This window comes from Orcinus orca, chromosome 20 (genome assembly GCF_937001465.1).
Source record: "Orcinus orca chromosome 20, mOrcOrc1.1, whole genome shotgun sequence".
Taxonomy (NCBI): Eukaryota; Metazoa; Chordata; class Mammalia; order Artiodactyla; family Delphinidae; genus Orcinus; species Orcinus orca.
Genome location: NC_064578.1, coordinates 46,001,847 through 46,021,427, shown reverse-complemented (window position 1 = coordinate 46,021,427; position 19,581 = coordinate 46,001,847). Strand labels below are relative to the sequence as shown.

General features: G+C 54.8%; 1 protein-coding gene across 2 annotated transcripts; it reads left to right on the top strand.

The window, feature by feature from the left end:
• Nucleotides 1–82: 82 nt before the first annotated feature.
• On the top strand, nucleotides 83–19,473 carry SIRT2 (sirtuin 2). 2 transcript variants are annotated; one of them, XM_004271317.4, is made up of 16 exons: nucleotides 83–199; nucleotides 1,033–1,079; nucleotides 4,232–4,280; nucleotides 4,540–4,653; nucleotides 8,171–8,212; nucleotides 8,373–8,479; nucleotides 8,608–8,664; nucleotides 9,218–9,286; nucleotides 14,548–14,677; nucleotides 16,490–16,549; nucleotides 16,874–16,929; nucleotides 17,083–17,159; nucleotides 17,246–17,297; nucleotides 18,331–18,401; nucleotides 18,549–18,615; nucleotides 18,736–19,473. In XM_004271317.4, exons 1-16 carry the CDS (start codon nucleotides 184–186, stop codon nucleotides 18,889–18,891), a joined length of 1,170 nt encoding a protein of 389 aa, XP_004271365.1. In that variant the 5' UTR covers nucleotides 83–183; the 3' UTR covers nucleotides 18,892–19,473. The 2 variants fall into 2 exon arrangements, with proteins under 2 accessions (XP_004271365.1, XP_004271366.1); XM_004271318.4 differs by lacking the exon at nucleotides 1,033–1,079 and having other exon boundaries at nucleotides 93–199.
• Nucleotides 19,474–19,581: the final 108 nt, after the last annotated feature.

Genomic DNA, 19,581 nt, shown 5'->3' with positions numbered 1-19,581 from the left:
ATTCGTAGTCCAGCCCTCTCGTGTCTTCCTTACCGCAGAGGGGCTAGCTCCGGGAGTTGTTGGCGGCCGCGATGGCTCCTGGGAGTTGTAGTTCTTTGCCCTGTCTCGGACCCCCTCCTGTTTCCGGTGCCGTCACGGGGCAGAGCAGTCGGTGACAGTACCGAGGGCCCCCGCCCCGCGCCCATGGCTGAGCCGGATCGTGAGTCGGGGGCCCTGGTGGGAGGGTCGGGCCGCGCCGGGGCCTGGCTGAGGGCTGCAGGCCCCGGGGCCCGAGGGCGGGCGTGGTGGGGCAGGAGATGGGGGCTGCACGGGGGGGAATGGGATTCAGGGGCCGTTGCAAAATGATCCATATTGCTAGATTGGTGGGTTTCTGGGTCGCGAGGTTTTAAGGGTCCGTTTGCCACGTCCCCCAGGTTACTAATGATCGCGTCTTTCTCTCACCTTAGTTGCTAAGGACCCTCGTTGCTAGGGACTTAGAATGTCGCGGTCCAGGTTGCTGAGGGTACCTGGTTGTTAGTGGGAACTGTAGGATGCTAGGGGACCCCTGGTGTCCCCTCCTATCTCTTCCTTCCTCTCCTAAACCTACCATCCCACCCTCCCTGCCCCCCATCACCCAACACCTCTTCCAGGCGGAGTATCTCTTCTTATCTTCTCTCTTGCTTTCTACGCTTGCCTCTGCTTGTAAACCTAACCCTCCCCGTACACACTCACACACTACTGCGACCTTCCTAACTCCTCCTAAGTCTTCCTCCATACCCTGTATACTTTACTTTCTTTTCTCTCTCCTAAACCTTCCCGTCCCAGCCTCTTTGTCCCTCACTAACCACCTGTCCTCCCAGCACTCCCCACTCTGATAAGATCTGCTTTTCCCCATTCCCTCCCTCCATCTACTCCATTTTTACACTTCCACCCCAGTATAACTAGGTTGGTGGGTCTTCTTGACCCCCTCTGCCCCCCGCTGCTTTGAAACCCTTCATTCCCCCTTAACCACTCCCTTCACCATAACCACATCTGCTCCCCCTCCTCCCCCAGCCTCTGACCCTGTGGAGACCCAGGCAGGGAAGGTGCAGGAGGCTCAGGTGAGATGGAGGGAAGGGTGGAGGGAAGGAGAGAGATGGACTTCCAACACCCCACACGGGGGGAGGTGGCAGAGGGGAGACAGATACCCCAGGGCCCTCAGCTCACTGCCCCAGTCCCTCACCCCACCTCCTGGTTCATCCTCCCGGGGAATGGTGGATTCTGGGGACTGTCAGAGAAGGGTGTGCAGCCTCAACCCCAGGCCTGCCCTTCCAAACTTTCCTTTCTCCTTGCCCTCCCCACCGCGCCCCCCATCCCTTCTGAAACTCATTTGCACTGGGCATGGAAGAGCTTTGGTCCCTGAACTCACAGATCTCACAGGACAAGTGACTAGACAATGACCCTATGGGGTGATAATGAAAGTAGCTCAGGGCACTCTGGGAGCCCAGAGTAAACTTTGTGGGGTCACACAGATTCCTGCCAGTCCCTTCCCTGGAGGAATCCACAGGCTGATCTAGGAGTCAGATTGAGATACAGCACATGGTAGTTAGTGTAGAGTGATTTAGAATTTTCTCAGGCAAGGTGAGAAATGGTGTCCCAGACAGAGGATACAGCTTTTGCAAACACTGAGGGGCATGAAAAAATGTGATGTGTTCAGTAATCAGGTGGCTGGGGAGGTCAGCTAATTATATTCATGGTTAGCATTTATTGAGTACTTACTCCAGCTGGGTACTCTGCTTAGTGTTTGATGTGCCTCATCTCATTTCATCTTCCCAGCATCCCTGTTGGGGGGCAAGGTCTACTGTAGCCATTTTATAGATGAGGAATTGGAAACAGAGTTGTTCAGTAACTTGTCCACTGTTCCTTGGCTAGAAGGGCAGGCACGGGTTTGTGACCCACGGCACCCGGCACATTGCATCCCGGACACTTCTCTGGAAGCAGGCTCACAGAGGCCCCACCAGCACCTCCAGCTCCCCCTTAGGCCCTGTTGCTCCCACGTTCTCAGCAGGGCCCTGAAATCCTTCCACAGAGCCTCACTGTCTGCAACCTGAAATCATGCCAGCCCACCCACAGACGCGAGATCGCAGTTCAGATGTAGGCCAGTGCAGAAGCTGTGATGAGAGCACCCCACAGAGGCACGGCAGAGCCACACCGAGGGGATAAGAGTTTCCTGTCAGGCCGGGCTTCTCCCTCGCCTGGCTCCCAAAGCACGACCACTGTCAGGGAAAAAGGTTTCATGTGAAAAAGCGATCCTCAGTCCCAAAGAGAGAGATTCAAGGATGTAAATTGCAGCATTGTCTCATACAGAAAAACTGGAAACAGCCCAAACGGCTATCAGTTGATGGGTTAAATGAACTATGGGGCATCCTCACACTGCAACGCTATGTAGCTGGTAGGTCTATGATACATTGTTTGGCGCAAAATGCAAGTTGCAGCATCGTACTGTGGTATGACCCACTTCTGGGGAAATAACGAGTTTTACCCGCAGAGACGAAATCTGGAGTAATTACCATTGTACTGTTAATAAGAGTGGTTAGCTTGAAGTGGGGGAATGGGACGGGGGTTGTGGGTGAGGGAATCATGAAGCAAGTGCCCCCAAGTTACACATTGTCTAATGGTCGAAGTTTTTGTGCAGCATACGTAGTCCGAAAGTAACGAAAAGTTTTCACTATGTTTGGAAGGGAGGTTTCTATTCAAAAAGGCTTGGAACCAGAGTTGTGAGTGATGGAGAGGGGTCGTTGGAGGGGTTTTAAACAGGAGAGCGAATTGGTTAGATTTTTTTTTTTTTTTTTTTGGCTGCACCACTCGGCTTGCGGGATCTTAGTTCCCCAACCAGGGATTGAATGCAGGCCCTTGGCAGTAAGATCGCGTAGTCCTAACCACTGGACTGCCAGGGAATTCCCCAGAATTGCATTCCTACCATTGCATGAGGTCCATGACAGGGCCCAGGCCCGGGCTAGCACACAGCACAGCCGGCGTCCGTTTGTCCAGTGGTGGATAGTTCTGGAACTCCCGCCGAGTGCCAGACCCTGTTCTTGGTGCTGGGCTGCCAGCGGTGATGACGAAAACTCCCAGCCTTCTTGGAGCTGACATCATGGTAGACTCCATAGATGTTCGTGATCAGATGACTAGACTGGAGAGGCCACAGAGAAAGGCCTTTGAAGTGGAGGGGAGCGGGCTGACCCAGGCAGGCCATCACACACAGGGCAGCAGAGTAGATCAGAGGTGAAGACTGAGGCTGGGAGCCTAGGGAGGAGGTCGGGGCAGGACCGCGGGGAGGACAGGCTGGGCCACGTGGAGCCCTGGAGAGGGGACGTGTTATGGCAGGAGGGCAGGGGAGGGAGGCAGGAGGCGTCTGGCAGACCGGGGGCCGGAAGCCACGCTGAGATGGGGCCCAGGAGGAGGAGCAGGTTTGGGGGAGATGCTGAGGCCAGTTTGGGACACGGCGGGAGTGAGGGACCGGGGGTCACTTAGAAGGAGGCATACCAGGAGGCTGCGGGAACCCTGGATCTGGAGGACAGACCAGTGGCGTGGATGAGGCCGACCAGGGAAGGTGAACAGAGAAAGTAGGGAGGGCCCAGGACAGAGTCCCAGACCCTCAATTTGGAAGTCTGGCTGAGGGGAGGAGTCGATAAAGGAGATGGAAGGGTTGGAAAGGTGGAGTGGGGGGCTTCAGGCAGGAGGGCTGACGGCCGCAGGGTGAGGACCGAGGCGTTATTCACAGGAGTGACGTAGTTGAGGAGGGCTGCAGGACTGCTGGCCGGGGCAGGGGACTAAGGGGTTGTAAGGCGAGGCCGTGGACACCGGGAGGTGATGAGAACATAGCCAGTGCTTCCTGAGCGATCACCACCACACACCCGCCCCAGGGCTGTTCCGAGCACCTCCCAGAGGTGAACTCACTTCATCTCACAGTAGCACTCTGAGATGAGTGTCCTCTGAGCTCCATTTCTAAGAGGAGGAGCTCGGAGACTCAGAAAAGCCAAGTCACCCACCGGAGACTGTGCTCCTTGCAAGTAGCAGAGCTGGGTTTTCCAACACAGGCAGCCTGTCCCAGAGCCCACACACTGGCCCCCAGCGCTGTCCCCTCCACCCCTCACTTCCTTGGGCCCAGCTCCCAGCCAGAGCCTTTTCCCCAAACCCGGTGTCACCCCCACTTCCCTCCCTCCCTCACCCCACTTCTGGGGCCTGATCACCCCACCCCCACCCCTTCCAGGACTCAGATTCAGACACTGAGGGAGGAGCGGCTGGCGGAGAAGGAGAGAGTGAGTATCTTCCTTGAGAGCACGGTTCTGGGGGGCGGTTTAGGGCAGGGATCTGGGTGCTCACCTCCGCCAGGGGTGACATTCAAAGTATGTAATACCAGATGCAGTGCGAGCGCCTGGAGGCCCCTGACTGGGCCAGGCATTGAGCTCTTAGTTGCGGGAAGGCGGCGGGGCCCCAGGGCTGGGCAGGGGCACTCGGGGCCTCTGGGCACCCTGACTGGACACCCACCCGGCTGCTGTCTCTCTTCTTTTTGGCCAGTGGACTTCCTGCGGAATTTCTTCTCCCAGACACTGGGCCTGGGCACCCAGAAGGAGCGTCTGCTGGACGAATTAACCCTGGAAGGGGTGACCCGCTACATGCAGAGTGAGCGCTGTGAGTCCTCTGCCTGCCCTGGGCCCCTTCCCCTCTCCTGGTCCCAAGTGACTTAATTCACAGCTTTCATCTGCAAGTCACAAGAACCGCAACTCAAACTGGCTTATGCCAAAAAGGGAGTGTGTTGATCCTGTAACGAAAACCCCGCTTTAATCGTGGCTGGATTCAGCGACTTCCACGCTGTTGTCAAAAATCTGAACCCTCTCTGGTGCAGCTCTTCTCTGTGTTGGGGTCAAGGTTGCTCCTGGCAGTGGCAAATACAAGTTCCAGCAGCCTAGTGGCTCCCACTGAAGAGGGAGGGAGCCACCTTTCTCCCAGTAGTTCAGGCAAAAGAGCAGAGATCGGCTCCAATTGGCCCGGGTTGGGTCACATTCCTACCCCTGAACCAATCACCGTGTCTCTGATTGGCCAGGCCTGTTTGACAGAATGAAGACGCTAATGATAGTAATTACCTTATAGGGTTATGAGGGGGTTACATAAATTCATAGATGTAAATGCCTGGAACCGGGCCTGGAAGAGAGCAAGGGCTGCCTAAGTGTTTCCTGTGACGATTATTACAGGAGGCTTGTTTCGGGTGTGGTGTAGAGGTGCCTCTTTATGGGGTCACCATGTAATTTATATTTCTCGCCACGAGTTGAGGTCACCAGAGGCTGAGAAACCGAGCCCTCGGCAGTCCTCGACTAGAACAATCCACTCTTTGAGGGTCCTGGACAGCCTTTTGTTGAGGACGTCTTCTCCAGTTTCCCTGTCCTCCAGCTGCTGCCGTCTCTCCGAGGGCAGCCAGGCCGGCCGTCCTGAACCTCCCTCTCCTAGGGCAGGCCAGACAGCTGTCTGCAGCCATCTCTTGGCTTGGGTGGGCCCCCAAGAGAACTAAGGCAGTGGCATCAAAGCTTTCATTCCTTCTGTCCTCCTGCACATGGGTTTTAGGATAATTGATTCATGAGGGCGCCTATGAGGGGATAATAATAAATAATAACAATGGGGACTTGCATGGCGGTCCGTTGGTTAAGACTTCGCCTTCCAACGCAGGGGGTATGTATGGGTTCGATCCCTGGTTGGGGAGCTGAGATCCCACATTCCTCACGGCCAAAGAAACAAAACATAAAACAGAAGCAATACTGTAATCAAAATTCAATAAAGACTTTAAAAATGGTCGACAGAAGGGCTTCCCTGGTGGCGCAGTGGTTGAGAGTCCGCCTGCCGATGCAGGGGACGCGGGTTCGTGCCCCGGTCCGGGAAGATCCCACATGCCGCGGAGCGGCTGGGCCCGTGAGCCATGGCCGCTGGGCCTGTGCGTCCGGAGCCTATGCTCCACACGGGAGAGGCCACAACAGTGAGAGGCCCGTGTACCACAAAACGAACAGACAAAAAAAAAAGGTCCACACCAAAAAATCTTAAAAATATAAAAATAATAATAACAATGAATTGAGTTCTCGCTGTTTGCCAGGCACTGGGCTAAGCACTTGACAGGTGTCCCCTCCTTTGATCTTCACATGATACCTGTGAGGAGTGATCTGGACAGAGGAGGAAACTGAGGCGCAGAGAGACTGTGACTGGGTACAGGGTCACACTTCTGGCAAGAGGCAGGATCAGGGCTCGATGCCAGGTCGCCTGAATCCAGGGCGCACGCTCCCTTCCACATGGCCCCTGGTGGGTCCACTGGGCCGAGTCCAATGGCATTCCGAGACGAAGCCAAGGGCTGTGGCTGTAGCAGGCCTCAGGCTTTGTCACCCTTGCTGTCCCCCTTTGCACAGAACACCCCAGAGGTGCCCGGTTCACAGGCGCCTCACACCCGTGTCTGTCCATGAGCTGAGGGGCGGATGCCAAGGGTGCTGCGTGGCAGGGCTGCCAGCCAGCCAGCCACTGAAGAGGCAGCTGGGCTATTTCTGCACAGCCCCACGTGCTTGTGAAGTGATGCCACCCCTACCACGCCTCCCCATCTTCTTCTCTGAAAGCTGGTGACGATGGGGGAGCAAAGCGCTTATAGGTGTACGAATCATGGGGCTCAAGAAGTTGAGCACGAGTGACTTGTAGAATCATCAGTGCTGGGCACTGATCTAAGCTTCACAGGGATGAATTCATTCTCTCAACAGCCCTGCAAGGTCAGTACTGTGATTATGCCCATTTTACAGAGCAGGAAGCTAAAGCCCAGAGTGGTGATCTGAACTAAGACGCCCCCGCTGGTATGCAGAAGAAGTAGGATTGGAAGCCCTTATCCACGCTGCTGCTCACTGGGCATGGGCTGAGAGTGGCCAGCCTTTGGTCTTCACCTGAAAATTACCAGACTTCCGGCGGCTGATGTGCATTTGATTATGGAGGGAAGGAATAGGATGAAGGAATGTGTATCATATGCTAGAAATAGATGGCCATCCAAGATTATGTCCAAAAGATGAGGGGTGGCCAGAGATTTTTTTCACAATAACCTGCAGCTCTTCCGGGGGAACCCCCCACCCCACCCTTCTCACTAAGATCTCATGCATTTTTGTCTAGATCTAGCGAGGAGAAATTTCTCTCCAAGTGGCCTTTTCTTGAATCTTACTACATTGCTATAATTTCATTTCTTTTAATATAAATTTATTTATTTTGGCTACGTTGGGTCTTCGTTGCTACGCGTGGGCTTTCTCTACTTGCAGTTTGTTGCGGTGCGCATGAGAACGTTGTGGTGGCTTGTTGTGGAGCACAGGCTCTAGGTGCGCGGGCTTCAGTAGTTGTGGCTCGCGGGCTCTAGAGCGCAGGCTCAGTAGTTGTAGCACACAGGCTTAGTTGCTCTGTGACATGTGGGATCTTCCCAGACCAGGGCTCGAACCCGTGTGCCCTGCATTGCAGGTGGATTCTTAACCACTGTGCCACCAGGGAAGTCCCCATTGGTGTAATTTCAAACAGTGGATTCTTTGACCCCATGCTGGCTCTTCCATCAGTCACCTGTGTGACCCCTTCCCCTATCTGAGCCTCAGTTTCCTCATCTATAAAGTGGGATGTTAACACCTCCCTCCTTGAAATGGTTGGGAGAGCCATTCAGGGATCTGAAATGCTTGCCCCAGGGCCAGGCACAGAGTAAACGGCTTCAGGGACTGTGGTGGGTGGTATTATTTAAGGGTAAGAAAGGGAAGGGGAAACTTTGGTCTTTTAATGTAATCATTACATTCAGTCTGTGATGATATATTTGATTATTAGACAGAAGAGCCACTAATAATTTTTTAAGCTGTCAGAAGTTCATTGTGAACACCAGCTCAGTACTTAGTTTATGGCAAAGACAACTGGTGAACACCAGCTCAGTACTTAGTTTATGGCAAAGACAACTGGTGAACACCAGCTCAGTACTTAGTTTATGGCAAAGACAACTGGTGAACACCAGCTCAGTACTTAGTTTATGGCAAAGACACCTGTCTTAAGATAAATGGTCACATTTTGGAGCAGTGTTTGATGTTCAAAACAAAATGTTACAACAGTAAACAAACGTAAACTGAAAAAAAAACAGAAACAAAAAACCCACGCTGCATAAACTCTTCTCCTCCAGGTCGCAGGGTTATCTGTTTGGTGGGAGCTGGAATCTCCACTTGTAAGTGCCCCCCTCCCCCAAGAGAACTCCCTGGTTGGGGGTGCCCCTTCGAAGAGCTGGGGAGGAGCTGTGTGGGGGTCCTTGCCTGGGAGGGTCAGTGTGGTAGAGAAGGGGCCAAGGTCCCTCATCGATTGAATGCCCGCTGCCACTCCTCCTCCAGCGGCGGGCATCCCTGACTTCCGCTCCCCAAACACGGGCCTCTATGCCAACCTGGAGAAATACCATCTTCCCTACCCGGAGGCCATCTTTGAGATTGGCTACTTCAAGGTACGTGTCCTGCAGGGAGGAACGTCTGTAATGGGGGTGGGGGGTGGAGGCGTGGCCGCCTCTCTCCAGCTCTCATCTCACCAGGGCCATCTGGGTGCCCACCTGCCCTCCGGCTCTCTCTCCCACAGAAACACCCAGAGCCCTTCTTTGCCCTCGCCAAGGAACTCTATCCTGGGCAGTTCAAGGTGAGCTCTCTTTTGTGGAGGCGGTGACAGGAAAGGTTGGGGGCCAGCAGGCATGGGAAAGCCCCCTCCAGGGCCCTTCAGACAAATATTATAGCCATTAAACACGTGGGCTCTGGGGAAGTTCCCTGGCCTAGTGGTTAGGATTCCGGGCCTTCACTGCTGTGCCGGGTTCAGTCCCTGGTTGGGGAACTGAGATCCTGCAAGCCTCAGTTTTCCCTTATGTAAAATGAAGCTGATAATAGTCCACGAGAAGGGTTGTCGTGAGGCTTAAATGAGTTAACGATACATGCAAGAGCCCAGACTCCAGAGCCAGTCCTCTCTGTGCGAACCCCAACTCCACAACCTGGGTGACTCTGGCAAGACAGTCACCCTCTCTGTGCCTCAGTTCCCTCACCTGTGAAATGGGGATAACAGAGGTGCGCACCTCGCGAGGTCGGTGTGACGATTCCGTGAGGGAAAACAGGCGTGGTGCCTAGAACGGTTCCCGGCACACGGCGGTGCGCGGTCAGTGTCTTCCGTCTTCATCGGCACTGTCATGATTGCTCCCCTCCAGCCCACCGTCTGCCACTACTTCATCCGCCTGCTGAAGGAGAAAGGGCTGCTCCTGCGCTGCTACACGCAGGTAGGTGGGACCGCGGGCATGCTGGGAGGAAGAGCAAGGGCTGGAGGGGCCCGAGAGCTCAGGCCACGGCTTCTCTGTCACGTGACCTGCAGTAACTCACGTCCCCTCTCTCAGCCTCAGTTTCGCTTTCTATAAAACAGAGGCCAGAACAGCTTTGCCCTCTCAGGCCTGTGGTGGTGTGGCAGTGACCTCCCTCAGGGCCATCCCAGGAGTACTTCTCTGAGCAGACGCTATTGGCACCATAGATTCCGTATTTGGCGGGGCTTTCCAGCAGGTGACTCCAAACTGAGTTGATCTAACATGATCACTACACCTGACAATCTTCCGGCTGGTAGCTGTAAACTCTTAAGGAAAGAGCACTATCTTTTTTTTTTTTTTTGTGGGGCACCTTTTAAAAATATATTTATTTATTTGGCTGTGCTGGGTCTCAGTTGTGGCAGGCGGGCTCCTTAGTTGCGGTTTGCTGGCTTATTAGTTACGGCACACCAGCTCCTTAGTTGCAGCAGGCGGGCTCCTTAGTTGTGGCATGCATGTGGGATCTAGTTCCCCAACCAGGGATCGAACCCCGGCCCCCTGCATTGGGAGCGTGGAGTCTTAACCACGGCACCACCGGGGAAGTCCTGGGACACCCTTTTGTAATTTGCACAAAGGCCTTGTGCGTACCGTGGGGCCGTGGCTCATACAGGTCAGGTGCTTGGCGGAGGGCCTCGCCGGGGTGTCCTCAGGGAATGACAGCTCACATCGTTGGCTTCCAAGTGGTGAGCCTTTTAGGGTCTCGCACCCCAATAGTGAAACATGTTTGCACCTCTACCTTTGTTTCATAAATACGTATCCAAATTACATGATGTACTATAGCCCTGATACCATGCCTGCTCTAATTCATACCTCAGAACCCAAAATTATAAAATAGAGAGAGAACACATGGATAGAAATAGGTGTTCTATTATTTTCTTCCTGCGCCTGGCAATCGGGAGCCTGCAGCCTCAGAAGTTGCCACCAGGGGGAGGATGAAATCTTTGTAGGTCCGGAATTCTCAAGTGGGGTACGTGCTCCCACCCAGGGCTGGCGGGGGAGGGGATGGCCTCCTCCTTCCAGCAGGAGCCCCAGCTCAGAATAAACCTGACCTTTCTTCCCAGAGAGTCAGTTTTTTCCATGAGATGTGACTCAGACTTGATACGAACAGCTCACCTGAAGCCAAGTGCCTTCATGAAATCCTCACCATAGCCTTGCTGGCAAACCTGTTTGTAAGCTTCTGTCCCAATGTTTACTGAGTGCCAACCCAGTGCCAGGCCCTGCAGGCAGTGAACGGAGGGAGCAGACATCCCTGCCCTCCTGGAACTGACACTGTAGTGTGGGGAGAGACAACGGACGAGATGGGTGAGTTGCGTATCTACGCTGATGCTGAGAGGTCTATGGCGCACAGCTGAGCAGGAAAGAGGACTCAAGCTCTGTGTGTGCAGGGTCGGGGGCTGTAGTGAACAGGATGTCAGGGAAGGCCTCACTGAGAAGCAGGACATTTAAACAGAGACCTGTAGGAGGGGAGGGAGGGAGCCATGGGATCATCTGTCGGGGGAGAGTGCATTCCAGGCAAAGCGAACAGCCAGTCCAGAGGTCCTGAGGGGAGGCTGCATTTGGCGTGTTCAAGAAGCTGGATCTGGACTTCCCTGGCAGTCCAGTGGTTAAGACTCCACGCTCCCAATGCAGGGGGCCCAGGTTCGATCCCTGGTCAGGGAACTAGATCCCACATGCCACAGCTAAGACCCGGCACAGCCAAATAAATAAATATTTTAAAAAAGAGAAAAGAAGAAGAAGAAGAAGCTGGATCTGAGTGAGCAGGGAGGACAGTAGTAGGAGAAGATGGAGGAGACGAGGTCAGGGAGGTGACAGGGGTGGGCCGTGTGGGGGCTTGGGGGCCACAGGGAGGGCTTTGTCCCTTCCCCTGAGTGAGATGGAATCACAGGAGGGCTCTGAGCAGGGCAGGGACGTGACCTGACCCAGGTGTTCACAGGGTCCCTCTGGCTGCGTGAGGGGGGCAGACTGTGGGAGCAGTGGGGGGCGGGTACCAAGGCCAGGGAGGAGGCTGCAATGATGTTCCAAGCAGGAGAGGATGGAGGCTGGGCCGGGGAGGGGGCCGCCGAAGGGGAGAGGTGGGCGGCTTATGAACCCGTTTTGAAGGTGGAGCTGGCAGGACTTGCCAATGGGTTGAATGTGAAACGATTCGTGAGAGAAGGAAAGGAGTCAGGGATGACTGGTTCCCTCTCAGCCTGAGCACCTGCTGCCTTTTATTGAGATGGTGGGACGTGCAGGCGTGGGGGGCAGAGGAGGAGCTTGGCTGAAGGCATGTCGGGGTTGAGATGCCCATTAGACAACCACCTGGGGACATGGGCAGACAGCTGGACACGGGAGTCTGGACTCGAGCTGGAGAGCAGCAGATAGACGATGTTTAAACCCTCCAGACAGGATGAGATCACAGGGGTCCCAGCACGAGAAGCCCAGGCCCAGGCCCAGGTGGCTCATGGGGGCAGCTCAGAGGGCTCGCTTCCCAGCTCTGAGGCAGAACCCCCTGCCCCAACCACGAAAGCACACCAGCTGTAGGCTATTTTTAGACGAAAGCCAACACCAATGCGTTGTGAGGTCAGCGTGAAATGTGGTGGCATTTCCCCCCAGTTGCAATTCTTCATGTGTGGATTTAAGCACGCATACGTATTCAGAATGGCACGTTACGTAACATAGACAAAGGTGGAAAAAATTTTTCCAGTCTCACGTTTCACGAAACCTTTTTTTTTTTTTTTTTAAACTCATCACCCTCTTCTTTAACCTCAGCCACTTTTTGAGTCACTGACCCAGTTTTCTGGAACACATTGTCTTCACGTCTTTCTGAATTGTGACGATGCAGCACTTTCGAAGCCACGCGCGATGCTATTTTTATCTCAAGACACAAGTATCCATTCAAACATGAGAACAGTTGTCGCCTTCGTTCAAGTCACTGTGTTCTCCTCAGCAAACCAGCTTATCGCTCTTTTAAATCTATATCTATGGCATTTACATCATACATAGGGTTTGTACTTGGCTTTCTTTCATTTAAGCCCTGTCTGGAGGATCCTTCCATATCTGCACCCACATAGCAGTTTCATGCTTTTTTAAAAAAAAATTATTTATTTATTTTATTTTTGGCTGCGTTGGTCTTCGTTGCTGCAGGTGGGCTTTCTCTAGTTGCGGCGAGCGGGGGCTACTCTTCGTTGCGGTGCGCAGGCTTCTCATTGCGGTGTCTTTTCTTGTTGCGGAGCACGGGCTCTAGGCGCACGGGCTTCAGTAATTGTGGCATGCAGGCTCAGTAGTTGTGGCTCGCAGGCTCTAGAGCGCAGGCCCAGTAGTTGTGGCACACGGGCTTAGTTGCTCTGTGGCATATGGGATCTTCCCAGACTAGGGCTCGAACCCGTGTCCCCTGCATTGGCAGGCGGATTCTTAACCACTGTGCCACCAGGGAAGTCCCAGCTTCATGCTTTTTAAAAGCATGTCAGAGACGTGATGTCTTGAAACCAGAAGCGAGCCAAGGTTTAAAATTCAAGAGATTGCAGATGAAAACCCAGACATCAGGCTCCTCTTGAAAATCGGGAAGAGCTGGCTGTACCCTGGGTGGCTTTCTGTGGGGGAGAGTGGTTGGCTGGAGCTGAGTGGCCGCTGCCCACCTTGCCCAGGGCCCGCCTCCTCACCATGACCTCTTTCCTGCCTGATGCTGAGGCCAGACGTCAGTTGCTGTGTGTTGCCATGCATTCATTGCTGCTTGGCCTTTATAGCGAACCTCTTGGGCCATATTCCCCAGCCCCAGCTTCCCTCCCGGGGGCCACGGCTGCTGCCTACTTCTTGGGTCTCCTTTGAAGATATTCCATACTTAGGCAAGCAAATACACAAATTCATATATTGACTTTTTCACATCCTGTACACACTGCCTTTGTGCTTTGGGCCTTCTAACATCTTGGAGAGATCCCTTCACACCAGTACATACGGGTTGACCGCATTCATTTTTGTTTGTTTGTGGTTTCTCCATCAAAAGTGGCATCAAGGGAATTCCCTGGTGGTCCAGTGGTTAGGACTCTGTGCTTTCACTGCTGAGAGCGTGGGTTCGATCCCTGGCCAGGGAACTAAGGTCCCGCAAGCCGCACAGCGTGGCAAAAAAAAAAAAAAAAAAAAAAATGACATCAAAGGGTAACACGGAGGCATGTAGGTAGACCTTTGACGTGCCATTTAGTTATATGCATGCACACTGCTTACTTACGTGTCTGGGAGTTGGTAGACTAAGTCAAGAAACAAAGGCAAAACTAGCATTTCTAGTAAAGGGGGGAGAGGGAAAGCCACAGAGAGTCTGGGAACAGTGACTCTTGTCTGCATGTGTTGGGGATAAACTGATGGCTGGCTGGGAGCAGAGAGGGCAGTTGGGGCTGTCTGCCCTTGCAAGGGAAATCTCTCAGTTGTTCACGGAGCCTCCGGGAAACCTCGTCGGGTCAGCTGTGGGCTGCATATGCCCGGCCATCTCTGTAACGTCTGCCAGTGTCCTCCAGCAGCACCTGCCCCAGCAGCATTCCTCGTGGGCAAACAAAAGCTGCTCCGGAGGGGCTGGAGAAAGCGCAAGTGTCTATGTGAAAGAGAAGAATATTCTTGCCTGTTGAATAAGGAAAGTATCTCTGTCTGAAAAGACTACAAGTTAATATACTATCAATGCAGCAGATCATAGTAAGGTTAAGTAGGAAAACAGTGTGATGAAAACCCAAAAAACCCTCCTGATTCATTGATTTATGTTAATGCCTGGCCAGGGCTGCCACAGACAGCTGTGCAGGTTGGGTACTGCCCAAGGATGCCATATCTGAGGGGGCTGCGTTTACAGTGGAGACACTGGAGAGTTGTACGTTTATTTCACCAAATTTCTGGCAGGTGCCACTAGAGTGTCTGGTTCTAACAAAACACATTTGCAGCAAAACGGAAGCAAAGTGGCCCAAATTTGCCAGGGCTGGTTTGTGGCAGTGGGTCTGGGCTCATAGAGATTTGAGTTTGGGCCCCTGCCTTTAAGTGTCCATGACTTACCTTTTCAGAGGCACCATCAGGATGAACAGAAGAGTTTTAGACACACCCTGCCCCTTGCTTCTCCCTCCCTCCCTTCTTCCCTGTCCCACTTGCTTTCCTCAGCCGCAACTCCTGGCTATGCCTTCTGCCCCTTGGGGGGTGTGGTTCGCTCCTGACCCTCTCTCCTCCATCTCTCCCTCCAGAACATAGACACCCTGGAGCGAGTGGCGGGGCTGGAGGCCGAGGACCTGGTGGAGGCCCACGGCACCTTCTACACGTCTCACTGCATCAGCCCCGTCTGCCGGCAGGAGTACACGCTAAGCTGGATGAAAGGTGAGGGGCTGGAGGCTATTATCCCCGAGGGCAGGCCTCCCGTCCCCTGTCTGCTCCCCAGCGCCAGGGACAGGGTCTCCACGCGCGCGCGGACGCCAGCTCTGTCCTGCACAGCTCTGCAGCTCTTTTTAGCAGATAATGGCAGCCCCCAAAGATTGGAGTTGGCAGTGGGGGTTCATTTCTCCCGACACCACCTCACAGCCAGGTTATGATGGATGCAGACTCCAGACACAGAGACGTGCGTTAGCAGACAGGCCCCCACGTGGTCCTACAACCTGTTCTGTGAGGTCATGAAACCCTAGCTCTTTGTCCTTTGGGCGCTCTGACCCCGTCTCACATGAGGGGCTCATCCAGGCAAGCGCAGCTACACTCTAAGAAGAGCAGAAGTATCTGAGAGAACTTTCTGGGGTGAGGGGAATGTCCAACACGGCAGCCACTTGCTACATGGGGCTGTTGAGCTCTTAAAATGTGGCTAATGTGACCGAGGAACTGAATTCTTAACTTTCTTTAATTTGTATCAATTAAAATTTAAAAGTCACATGTGGCTCTAACCAGCATACCGGCCAGCACTGCCCCAGAGGCACAGGATTCAACCGGCCGATTAGCTGGATTCAGGCGAGCAGAGGCCGTGGCGTGTGAAGCTGGGCACAGCCCTGGTTAGGAATGAAGCCTGGGGGCTGTCCTTAAGGATGCAAACTCCAGGGCTTGCTAAAGTCCTCATCCCTGTTCTTGCCTGGGCAGAGTGTCCAAAAAGAGAAGGAGGAACAAAAAAATCCAGCCAGTCCACATTTCCTGAATGCCAGTGAGAGCTGATTTCTGACATCCATTGTGCTAATTAAGAAGCCACTTACTTCATCCATGGAAACCCATTTCTGACGTTCTTTATGCTGATTTCACAAAGCCTCTGGTGTCCCTGTGTGATAAGGACAGCTGCAGCACTGATAGTAGGGCCCCTGGAGTGTGGCCCTTCTGACCACATGCCAGCTGCCCGCCCCTGGGGTGAGGATTCCTGAATAGCCCAAGTGCACACAGCTGGGGGTGATGGACAATTAACATTACCCCATTATGTCTCTCTTACAGCAGTAGCACAAGCGTCACTCGCAAAATGTCATGTACTGTCAATGCAAAAATATTCTCAAGTAAATGACAGACCTTAAAGCAGTGCTCTGTAAATATCTGTTGAAGGAATGAGTGAATAGTTGAATGAACAAGCCAGGATTCTGTGGGTTGCAAGTGACAGAATGCTTTCAAGCTTCCTTAATCAATAGGCAATGAGGACGATTGTCATAAGCATGGGGTGTGTGTGGGGGCAGGGGTGTGTCTGTCACAGAGCCCAAGAGTGGGAAGCAGCTGCACCTAAGGTTTTGTCCCTGTCCCAGCATCATCTGCATAATTCTTCCCTCTCTGCCGCTAGGCCTGGCACCTACCAGGCCTCTCTGACCCACGGTGAAGTAGGGCTGCCCTCAAAGACCCACTGGACGAGCTTCACTCCCAAGTCCAGATCCCCCAGGTCGGGGGCTGGTGGAACCCAGCTGCCCCTTTTAGGGGCGAGTGTCTGCTCATTTGTTTGTTTGTTCATTTAATAGCTATAGGCTGGTGCTGGGAGCCACCCCAGGAATGTTGGGGGTGGGGGAGGGACAGCTGTCTAAGAAGGGAGGTCCCTCCTGAGCAGGGCAAACACCCCAGGAGGCCCGCCGGTGACTGAGGTGTGTTTGTGTTGACAGTGAAGGAAGGATGGGGTGGGCAGGCAGGCTGCAGCCCCAGCCCAAAGCCTCTTACCTCCTCTTCTCCCTCCCCGTTCCCCACGCTCAGAGAAGATCTTCTCCGAGGTGACTCCCAAGTGTGAGAAATGTCGGAGTGTGGTGAAGCCTGGTGAGCCTTGGGGCCGGGGACCAACCGAGGTAGACTCAGGCTGGGACCCCCTCAGCCACTAACCCCTTCCCAAGAAGGCCACGCGCCCTATCCGTCCATCCAGCCCCGTCACCCTCTCTCCCTGACCAGTGCCCGGAGTCTGCCCCAGGGAGAGTGGGTACCATAGCCCCTAGTCTGTCCCCAGCGCTCCACACTCCCGTCCCAGCCCAGCGGTCCACCTTCTGCTCCTGCCTGTCCTCTCTCTCCCTCCCTGTCTCTGCCCCCCTGCTTTTTCACTGTCTCTATCTCTCCCTGTGTCTGTCTGTCCATCTATCTCCACCTCAGATATCGTGTTCTTTGGCGAGAACCTCCCAGCGCGTTTCTTCTCCTGCCTGCAGTCAGTAAGTATACCCGCCGCGCCCCCCATCTCGGTCCACGCAGGGGCAGCCTGGGTCCTGCCCTGGGGAAGGTGGCTTCCCCAGGTAGCTGCGGGTGGGCTTGCAGCGGGGGCCGGGGACCGCAGCCCAGCCTCACTGGCTGCTCCCCCTTCACAGGACTTCCTGAAGGTGGACCTCCTCATCATCATGGGCACCTCCCTGCAGGTGCAGCCCTTCGCATCCCTTATCAGCAAGTAGGTTGGGGTTCGGGGCTATGGGGGGCTGCTGGGGACTGGGGGAGCCGGGACAGGCCCTCACCACTCAGCTCGCCCTCCACCAGGGCGCCCCTCTCCACCCCGCGCCTGCTCATCAACAAGGAGAAGACTGGCCAGGTGAGTCCTTTTAGTCACACCCTGCCACCCCCACACAGGGGCCCCACATTGCCTCCCCCCGGCCTCCTCAGGAACCAGGGGACAGGTCTCTGGAGAATCCCGATACTTTGGACCCCTCAGCTCAGACCTAAGGATTCTGGAATCCACAGTGTTCAGGTTCCAGGCTGCCCTGACTCCAAGATTCCACAGGCCTCTGTGTCATTCACCCTTTTTTTAAAAAAAAATTTATTTATTATTTATTTTTGCCTGCGTTGGGTCTTTGTTGCTGCGCATGGGCTTTCTTTAGTTGTGGCGAGCGGGGGCTACTCTTTGTTGCGGTGCACGGGCTTCTCATTGCAGTGGCTTCTCTTGTTGCGGAGCGTGCGGGCTTCAGTAGTTGTGGCACACGGGCTCAGTAGTTGTGGCACACGGGCCCAGTAGTTGTGGCTCGCTGGCTCTAGAGCACAGGCTCAGTAGTTGTGGCACACGGGCTTAGTTGCTCCATGGCAGGTGGGATCTTCCCGGACCAGGGCTCGAACCCGTGTCCCCTGCATTGGCAGGCAGATTCTTAACCTCTGCTCCACCAGGGAAGTCCCTCATTCACCCTTTTGAACGAGTGACAGAACCCCAGCTCAAAGCGGCTTAAGCCAAAACGAGAATGTCGTGCTTCCCGTGACTGAAGAGTCAGGGCTAGCTGGCCCCTGGGCCTGCAGCAGTTCTGTCAGGAGTTACCCGCTCCCTCTCTCATCTCTCTTTTCCTGAGGTAGCTTCACTCCCAGGCAGGGGCTCCCTCCTGGGGACAGATGTTTCTCCAACAGGCAAAAAACGTACGGTGTGCCAGATACCGTGCTAAGCATTTCCTCTGTATTAACCCGCTGACAGTACAACCCTAGGAGTGGGTTTGATGATCACCCCCACTCTACAGAGAAAGAAACTGACGTTCAGAGAGGCCAGGCCACTTGAGCAAAGTCACAGAGCTGGGATTCCAACCCAAGCCACCTGGCTCCAGGGTCTGTGCTCTTAGCTCCCCCCGACTCCACCCCCTTCCCCACAGATGGACCCTTTCCTCGGGATGATGATGGGCCTCGGAGGAGGCATGGACTTCGACTCCAAGAAGGCCTACAGGTGAGGCCCTCCCGCGGCAGTGCGGGGGCAGCAGAGCCTTCAAGGGACAGGGCCAAGGTGGGAGGGAGGGCACGGAGGCACAGGGCAGGGCAGAGCCGGTAGGGCCCTGGAACAAGCCTGGGAGCTCTGACTCTCACCCGCCCACAGGGACGTGGCCTGGCTGGGTGACTGCGACCAGGGCTGCCTGGCCCTTGCCGACCTCCTCGGATGGAAGGTGAGGAGCCTGGGCCACCCCCGCCCACCCTGAGCCCAGTCCCTGGACCCCCGTCCCACAGGTCCTCTGACCTTATGATGCATGATGACCTCTGATCTCTGTGAACTTTGTCCCCTGCAGAAGGAACTGGAGGACCTTGTCCGGAAGGAGCATGCCAGCATAGATGCCCAGTCGGGGTCAGGGACTCCCAATCCCACCACTTCAGCTTCCTCCAGGAAGTCTCCACCTCCTGCCAAGGAGGAGGCCAGGACCACGGAGGGAGAGAAACCCCAGTGACAGCCGCATCTCCCAGGCAGGACGCCCAGCTTTGGGACAGCTGAGCCCCAACCAGGCCTGGCCCCCTCTAACTTACAGCTCTTTTCTGGGGAGCTCAGAACATTTCCTCAATCTACTAACTACTCCCTCCCCAAACTGGGGTCCCAGCACCCCTGACCCCGGCGAATCTCTAACAGTCTTAGGGGCTGAGGCTTGGGCAGCCGGTCTCTAACAGCCCGCAGCCCCTAATCACCCTTAGGGCCAAGGATCAGCCTCCCCTAATCTCTAACTGCTCAGGGGGCCAGGGGTACCTCCAAACTGCTAACTGTCCCAGGACGAGAGCCCCAGGGCCCCCATGCTCTCTACTGTTCCCAGGGGCTTGAGGCCAAGTCGACGAAGTCTAACCTACCCTGGGTGGGGAGGTGCGCCCTCCAGACGTAACTCACACCCAGTGGGGGGATCCAAGCCTCAAGGCCTCCCAAGTCTCTGCCTACAACTCCCAAAGTGGGTGCCAGGCCCCCCAACTCGGGACCCGCTTCCCAGACTGGGGTGGGCAGATGGTGTCACTTATTAGAGACAAATTAAAAACAAAAAACAACTAACCATCAGCTGTCTGGCCTCGCTGTTCTTTCCTGCGGGCCCACAGGGAAGCTGCCGGAGGAAGGGACTAGACCTTGGGCCCCTAAGGAAACAAGAACATCCACAGGCTCT